Genomic DNA, 8,154 nt, shown 5'->3' on the forward strand with positions numbered 1-8,154 from the left:
CCTCATCCCCCGACCGCAGCAACTCCAGGCAGAGGCCCTGCGGCCAGCAGCTCATTTCTGGTGTGCCATTCCTTTACGAGTCTAGACAAAGACTTCACTCAGGGTAGAAGTTTTTTCAGTGAGATTTATTTCCTGTAAAAAATAAATTTACAGCCGTTACTTTAAAATTCAAACCAATACATGATTATTATTTAAATATCCAAGGTGAGTAGCTGATCTTAAAGACTTTAGAAATTAGAAGAAACTCAGTCAAAAAAGAAAAGATCCAATCCTAAGGGAAAAACAGACCAGGCTGTTTACCTCGTCAGCCCGAAGAGAAGTGCGGACCAGAACAAAGACTACTACATCAGAGAGAAAATTAAAAGGGCAGAAACGGGCCACCTTTAGGAGGTCTCCAGCATCACGCTGATGTCAAAGGGCAGCGGCCTATCCCTGGGCTGTGCCTGGGCTTCCCGACATTCAGAGCCGTGTGAACATGACACAGTGTGGTCTGTTCGTGCACCTTCCTCATGCGTCTGTGAAGGATGGGAACGAATGACCACAGTGGCCGCTCCTCAGCAGCTCATGTGCTGACCGGGAGAGACAACACCAAGCTGGGGGATGTGAGCAACAGTGCGCTCCGTGCCTCCCTCTTGGCTGACCTCGATAACTGAGGTAGCATCTTTCTCTGTAGCAAAGGTTGGGCAGGAGCATCAGCAGCTTCCTTGTGACACTGGGGGCTCCTCAGCTATGATACAAACCGACCGTGGGCAGTGCATCTATGTGGCTGCTCCCACGGCTCCTGTGGGACTCAAGAAAAGGGAGCCACGAGACCTGCTGTGCCAGGTGCAATGACGTCTGTCTCTGACCAGGGTCTCGTGTCTCCTGCAGGCACCTGAAGCTGTGGCATGCTAACTTGCAAGCACAAGTGGGGGGACAATCCAAACCCGTCACAGCTCTTCATAAGTTGATCAAAATCAGTCCAGAAGCCTTTGTTAAAAAAAAGTCAAAAAATATCAGGTTTTCAGTCTGGCACCTCCCATGGCCCCAGTCCAAAACTGACATTCGCCGTCACAGCCATTTCAGCCACACAGCATAACAGCAGGACTTGGAGCGTGGAACCACCAAGAAGACACAGGTCCCACGTCTACACCTCCCAAGTACAGGCCACATCCTCTCCAGATCTGGGCATAAATGATACAAAGTCACATGAAAGTTCCTACCAAACCTGTGCATAGGCAGGAAGACTGGGCAAAGCCTGGGATGGCCGACTCATTCCCTCCCACCTACGGGTCAGCGCGGGCCATACGCTGGGAACAGGGCTGCGTCTTAGTTATATTTTTAGGCATCTGTGGCCGCAGAGTGCCTCATATGCATATTGGCAGGATTAAGTTAGTCTCAGCAACAAATCAATATCAAGTCACAAAGCTCTAAGTACCTCCCGAGCTTTTCCCTCTTACAAAGTGAATCCTTTAAAGGGGTTTACACTTGAAATCGCTTTCTGTATGGACTTACGTGTTGGCTGGTTGGTTTGTGTTTGTTTTAGACTCAACAAGGAATAACAAGAATTCCTCGTGAGACTTAGACAAATTACCTCACTAGAACTGAAAACCAGTTTTGTCCTGTTTCTGGTGCTCTTTCACATCAGTTTCTTAATCCTACAGAATCTAAAAGTGGCTACTGCAGACCCTTGATGTCTCTTCTCACTTCTCACTTCAAGAAGCAGACGTCCACTGCCGACGTGCTCTCCCCGTCCAGTTAGAAGGCCTTCCCTCTGCACACTGGCTGTGTCATCTCATCTACGCATCTTTATTCTGGTAACTTATTACTATTTATATCCTTGGCATTCAAGCCATGCATATTTCGAAGAGTAAAAAGGAAACAAGGAATTTAGAACACAAGTTGTCCCTCTTTACAGAATGCTGACGGGTGGCCAGGCCTAAGCTACCGTCACATTTTCGCTGAAGGGCCTGTTACCCAGCTCTTCCTGCAAGTCACAAAGGTGGGGCGAGCCAGATGCAGATATTTTTGCTATAGAGCTAACGTTAATAGGGAGAGCCCTTGATATGAGAAAATGTCCAAGGACTGATACCTGTCCTTGCAAGAACACTGAGTCATCTCTTTTTCCACCGCTCCAAACAAGGGCCACGTCTGGTGGCCTTTGTCTAAAGCTACCTCATTCTGATTGAGCTGAGGCCGAGATGAACTCGGTGATTTTCACAGACTCTGCCCTTAGATACTGCCACCTAGCACATCTGACGTGGGCGACACACAGACCACCTCTGAGAGACTCTGAATCAAGGCAGGAGGAACAAGAGCTCCCAGTGAATATTTAAAATGTCCTGACGTATCTCTGCTCCATGAGGTGTCTCCAACAGTGGGGTCAGGCTTGCATCCAGCCACCACGTTGAGAGTTGAGAGCCGCCTGGCCATTCCCAGGCAGTATCTGCCACCCAGGAGGTCTGCCTGGCTCCCACAGAAGTTTTTTTAAGCACTAGTTGCAAACTTTTAAGAAACTGGAATATTTTACATCAACTTTGCATTTCTGATGTTCTCTGAAAATAGGAAGCTGAGAATTCAGTGCCTGCATTTCCTCACAGCGACAACCCAGGCTTGTGAGGAGCAGCTGCCCCTGCCCCATTCCCCCCCACCCCTACCCCCTCCGCCAGCGTGTCATCCCTGACTGGCCATCAGCTCCCCCTGTGGCCAATGGCTTGTCCTCCTGAACAGCTGGCCAGGGATTAGGGGTCAAACCTGTGCCTGTGGAATAGAGTAAAACTAAAATGACATTGTTTTTAACTAATTAAGGCCACGCCCCATCTATGTGAGCCAACCAGTAAAAAAGAATCTTTTATACAAAAAAGGCCTGACTGTGGATCACAACATTCTGTTTCACAACGGCAGAGAACTTAGCCTCCCTGAACTAGTCCTGCTTCCCTTCGTCCCGCATCTGTCAAGGTGAGTCACTGGCACAAACTTACAGATGCTCCATCACTGTCAGCCACCCCCTGACCAAGTGTGAGGGGACTTCCTCCGAGGGAAAGTCCTGGCCACATTCCACATTTAAAAACTTAAGAGCTCCCTGCTGCCCACTGGAACGGGGCCAGTCTTCTGTTTGTTAACAAAATGTTCCTGATGAAAGCAGGAAGTCAAGAGTGACAAGAAAGAAACACTAAAACAGTATTTTAGGAGCTTTTCCCTAAAACATCATTTCTGGGAGAGGCAAGGGGAGGGGAGCAGTTGCCAGCCGAGGTGTCCACAGGGGAGAGGTGCACGGTCTGTAGAGAATTTACCAACAATGATAAAACCGACTGCGACTTGGTCTGCTTTCCATTACGACCCTGCGTCAGCAACACCAATGGTACAGCTCTCCTCCCTGCACCATTTCGGGAGTGCCTGTGCGTCCAGAGCTTGTGGCAGAGGGCCTGGGACGTGCGTGCGTCCTGAAGATGGATGCAGGAATTGGAATAGAAGGCAGCGCTTACGAACACCCTTTAAATGCTGGAAGACGCACTCCTGGGAAGGAGCACTTCTGTTCACTGCTGCTCCAGGAGGCAAATTAATGCCCGCGAGTGGACACCATCCTCAGGCAGCCTCAGGACCCATCAGCAGCATGACTGTCCAACATGGCGTGAGGAGGTGGAGTTCCCATCCCCGGGTCTTCGGACAGAGGCCGAGGTCAGCAACTGAGGATGCAGCAGACGGCACTCCTGCCCCCCCCACTCCATGCAGGAGGCCTCGCCAGTGGGCTGCTGGGATGTGCTGACAGGACCTGGGCTCACTGGCCACTAACGAGATGCTTCTAAAGGCTTTAGACCATCTCCACTCAACACTTACTTTTCCTAAATTTCTTAATTTTCACTGAAGGGAATGGACGTCAGTGGCCATGACGACTGTTTTGTCACGAGGCCCTGGTTGGCAGGACCCATGTCTCATCCATCCCTGTAGTGGCTAATGGTCAGCACATGGCTTTGCATGGGACGGACATCCAGTCCACGTCTGCTGTGGAGCTGAACTACTTCATTTGCCTTCCTCTGGACAGAGATCAACCAGACCATTTGGAAGATGTGGGCCCCAGGGCCATGTGTGCCCCGCAGAATCACAGATCTTTAAGGCTGGAAAGAATCCTGGAGCCAGAGACCTCACTTTTCAGCTGCGGAAGTGGAGGCTCCAGAGGGGACAGGAAGGGGCACAGGATGCCAGTTTTAGCGTCAGTCCAGTGCAGGAGCCACTGGCCACCTGTGAGCACTTGAAACATGGCGGGTCCAAATTGTGATGCACTGTAAGTGCAAAATACACTCTGGGTTTCTAACACTTAGTATACAAAAAAAAAGAGTAAAATTTCTCATCAGTATCTTATATCAGTTACAGTTGAAATGATAATGGTTCAGATATATTTGGATAAATAAAATATCTCGCATGTTTCTTTTTACTTATTTTAATGTGGCTACTAGAAAATTCAAATTCTTATGTGGCTCAAGGTCTATTTCTATTGGGCAGTGCTGGTCCAAAGCAGAGCCCACATCTGTGACTGAGGGTCTGGGGTCCCCTGCGGGACACTACACTGTTTTGACACATAGTCATATTTTGATTTTAATTTGTTCTTGAAGAGGATAAAATAATAACACAGAACAGAGAAAAAGAAAGCTGAAGGGCAAAAGGGTTCTGCTCCTGTTGTCCTCTGGGTGTCATCCCAGAACCTTGTGAGTTTATAGGCATGTGAATGTGCCCACGTGGAGTGCCTGCTGTCCTGGCACTCCTTCTCGACCTGGAGAAAATAAAATCAGCCACTTCGCTGTAGTCACAAAGATATGTCTGCAGGAAAACATGAGTCTCATTTTCCTGTTTGATTTCTGACAAGTTCCCACGGTTCTTAAGAGGACCCAAATCATCTGTGATGTAACTCACTTTAAAATGCAAGAAATTAGATAAATACTCACTCCGTGGAAATGAAGTTGCTTTTGCAAAGCATAACAACGCCATGAAATTAGTAACTGGTGTATTATCTCAAACCACGGAAACTGCTACTGTTAAGGATCAAGGCTTTCTTCTAAAAGGTTTACACGAAGCTCTCCCTTGGCCCAACACCACCATGCTCTCTGAGTTTTACCAGAGTTCATGAAAAAACAGTGGAAACGGACCTTTTCCCTTTTTCCCGAAGATGCAGGCGACCAGAAATACCCGTTCCAGAGGGCCTGTGGGGTCTCTGAGTCCCCGGGCACAGTCCTACTCATCAGCTCCCCACCTCACCTTTGTATTTCTCTGATTCGGCCCTTAGAAGCTCTGCACACTTTGTTTCTTCCTCCTGTATTTCCAGATGAAATCGGCATTCTGGGTGAATGCTGTTCACCTGGTCAAGATTTAAAAAAACAGAAATAACTAAAAAATCCCACCAGAAGAAGGAAGTCAAGCAAAAGTTCTACAAAACCCCCAAAATCTCACAGTTCTAAACCACTTCCAAATTAACACTCATTTAAAAGAATCACCTTCATATTTCTGGCATGGTTATTAAAAAAAAAAACCTCCACTATTTACTTTGTAAAGGAGTTATACAACAAATATGAAACCTAATAGGATATATTTTTTTTTGCACGGAAAACAAACTTACTAACGTAATACACTGCATGTTGCTAGCACTAATTTGGCGGCAATAGAGCTCTTTAATCCAATCATCTTTCAATACTGGAGTCCTCCATTTCATAGGCTTCGATTTAATTAGAGTAAATACATGTTTGTTCCTAAGACCATTCTTAAGGATGGCACGCCAGCCACCCTAGAGCCGGCTCATCCTCCAGGGACAGCCTCTGCCCTCGTCACTGCCAGGAGCCCCAACAGGACAGCCCCAGTGTGAGAGGCTGCAGGTCATCGTGCAAACCCAGCCTTAGACTCTGGTGTGAAGGAGCTTTTCAAAAAGATTCGAGGGGTAAACAAGGAGAAGAATTTGGGGAGAGCCCATCACTGTGGCTTCCACTAAACAAGGGATGGGTGAGTTCACATCGGATCTGTCACAGGAACTAAAGATGTGACACAAACAGTGATTAATATTGTCTGTCTGTGTGTGCAAAGACAAAACCACGTGTTTCAGTCTTAGAAGATAATAGTCTCTGATCTCTATTTTTACAAAGGTCCAACATTCTCTTTTTGTATTGGCCCCCCCCAAATACATGGTAGGTTGGAGGTGCACCCCCTCCTGTGTCTGAAGAAAATTTTACTTTTACTAAAAAGAATCATACTCTTGGCTATATTATGACCATCTATGTTTAATTATCCTACTATTGAAATAGGTCAATTAGAATTCTAACCAGGAATAGAATTTCCTAACAGAATTAAGAGAAGAAACGTAATGCTGTATACTTTCATCACATTTACCCTCATTTTAAAAAAGATCTAAAGCTTTTTTTTTCTTCCCCTAGCTTATTACTGGACAACCTCCAACTGCAGAAGATCCTGGTTTCAAGCAGGCTATATTTTTCTATGGGAAAAACAAGCCAATGGTTTAGATTTCAGAATCAGGGAAATCATATTGACTTAAAAAGAAAAATAAATTTTTGTTAAGGTATTAAAAGACACTATAATACCTGACATTCTTGGAATATGCAGAGCGATGACTTATTTTGGGACATCTTAGAAATTAAAGCAGCATTAACCACAATAATTCCCGGTACTTTTAACAAACTAGCTCTTCCAAAGCATTGCAATTAGTAGCAAGGTTCTTATTCTCACAGCCCTCCTCCGAGGGAGGAGAACCTTTACAGGACACAAGGAGGGCGGCAGGCTTATGCCCCCCCCCGCCCCCCCCTCGCCCCCACACGGAGGAGACAGCCTCAGCAATTACTGCTTTCCCCAGATAGCTCCGTCCTCAGCTGCACAACCTTCAGGGGAGATGAATCAACAGAGCCTGCGATGTTGGCTGGACGTGCACACACACAATACGACGTGCACACACACAGTACGACGTGCACACACACAACAGTCTTCAGTCCGCGAGGAAGGAAGCAAGAAATAAGGTTCGAACTTGTTTCTAAAAGGTCTTCAAATAAAAGGAAGAATTCTTGGGAACTAAATAATCTATTAATGCCCTCATTTAACCAGCTTCTCTTCGGAATGTAATTTCCTTCGGTGCTTTTAAATAATGGTAGAAAAATCAAAGCGGAATACTTCCAAAAGGAAACTTTCTTTCGCCACATTGCGTCTGCCCCTGACACACACTAAAACACAGGGAAACTAGTGACAAGCGCCAGGAGCGGAAGGAGAAGCCGTTAATGACGAAGCAAACCCATTTCCCAGAAGCGGGAAGCCTGCGCAGGTGGGCGCCCCGGGACCCGCGGGCCTCGCCGGCGCGATCCCTGGAGGCGGGGGAGCCAGCTCCTTTCTGACAGCCCCGGGGAAGTAAAGCATCCTGCCCAGCAAATCCGGGGCGGTCAGTGCCGGGGAGACGGCGCGTGCATCTCCCACCGAAGGCTGACTTCGGCTGGCGCGGAGCGCGGTGCTTCGGCTCCGCTGGGGAGGGTCCGGAACGCCCCCGGGGACCCTATTCCTTCTCCGGAGCACTCAGGGCCAGCACTGCGCCCCCGGCCCGCGCCTCTCGCCAGCCCCGCGCCCCCGACCCCGCGCCCCTGGCCGGCCCCCCTGGTTAGCCCCGCGCCCCCGCCTCGCGCCCCTGGCCAGCTCGGCATCCCCAGCCCCGCGCCACCCCGCCCCGCGCCCCTGGCCAGCCCTGTGCCGGCACTCGGAAGGGAAGTGCAGCCCGGCGCACGGGGCGCTCCCCTCTGGGGGAAACATGGATCCACGGTCAGGGAGCGGGGGTCCCGGGCGCACTCACCGGGGCGAGCAGCCAGCAGCAGGTCAGCAGCGCGCGCGGCAGCAGCGCGGGCGTCCTCATCCCGGCTCTGCTCGCCGACCGGCCGCCCGCCCGAGCGCAGCACCGCGCTCCCCCCTCGCCCCCCGCCCCGCCCCCGCGCCGCGCGCCCGCAGCTGCCGCCGCCGGGGCCCCCGCCCCCCGCTCCGCCCCCCGCGGCCCGGCCCCGCCCCCTCCTTCTCCCGACCGGGTCCCCCCTCCTCCCGGTGACCCCCTTCCTCCCCTGCTCCCGCTCCTCCCACGCCCAGCCTCTCCCTCCTCTCCCCTCCCACCGCGCTGCCCGTTCCCCGCTTCCGCAGCCAGGAGAGGCGGTGAGG

The 8,154-nt window shown here is 50.1% G+C and overlaps 1 protein-coding gene across 1 annotated transcript in view; it reads right to left on the reverse strand.

Annotated features, from left to right (window-relative positions):
- The window catches only part of VIPR2 (vasoactive intestinal peptide receptor 2), a 71,459-nt gene extending 63,537 nt beyond the window's left edge, over nt 1-7,922 (reverse strand). Inside the window, exons 1-2 of the mRNA XM_044765648.2 lie at nt 7,802-7,922; nt 5,230-5,329 (exon numbers count right to left, since the gene is read on the reverse strand). Of these exons, the coding sequence (XP_044621583.2) occupies nt 5,230-5,329; nt 7,802-7,861 (160 nt within the window). The 5' untranslated portion in view covers nt 7,862-7,922. The remainder of the gene's footprint in view (nt 1-5,229; nt 5,330-7,801) is intronic.
- Between the last annotated feature and the right edge of the window lie 232 nt (nt 7,923-8,154).

The sequence above is a fragment of the Equus asinus genome, chromosome 1 (assembly GCF_041296235.1).
Source record: "Equus asinus isolate D_3611 breed Donkey chromosome 1, EquAss-T2T_v2, whole genome shotgun sequence".
Taxonomy (NCBI): domain Eukaryota; kingdom Metazoa; phylum Chordata; class Mammalia; order Perissodactyla; family Equidae; genus Equus; species Equus asinus.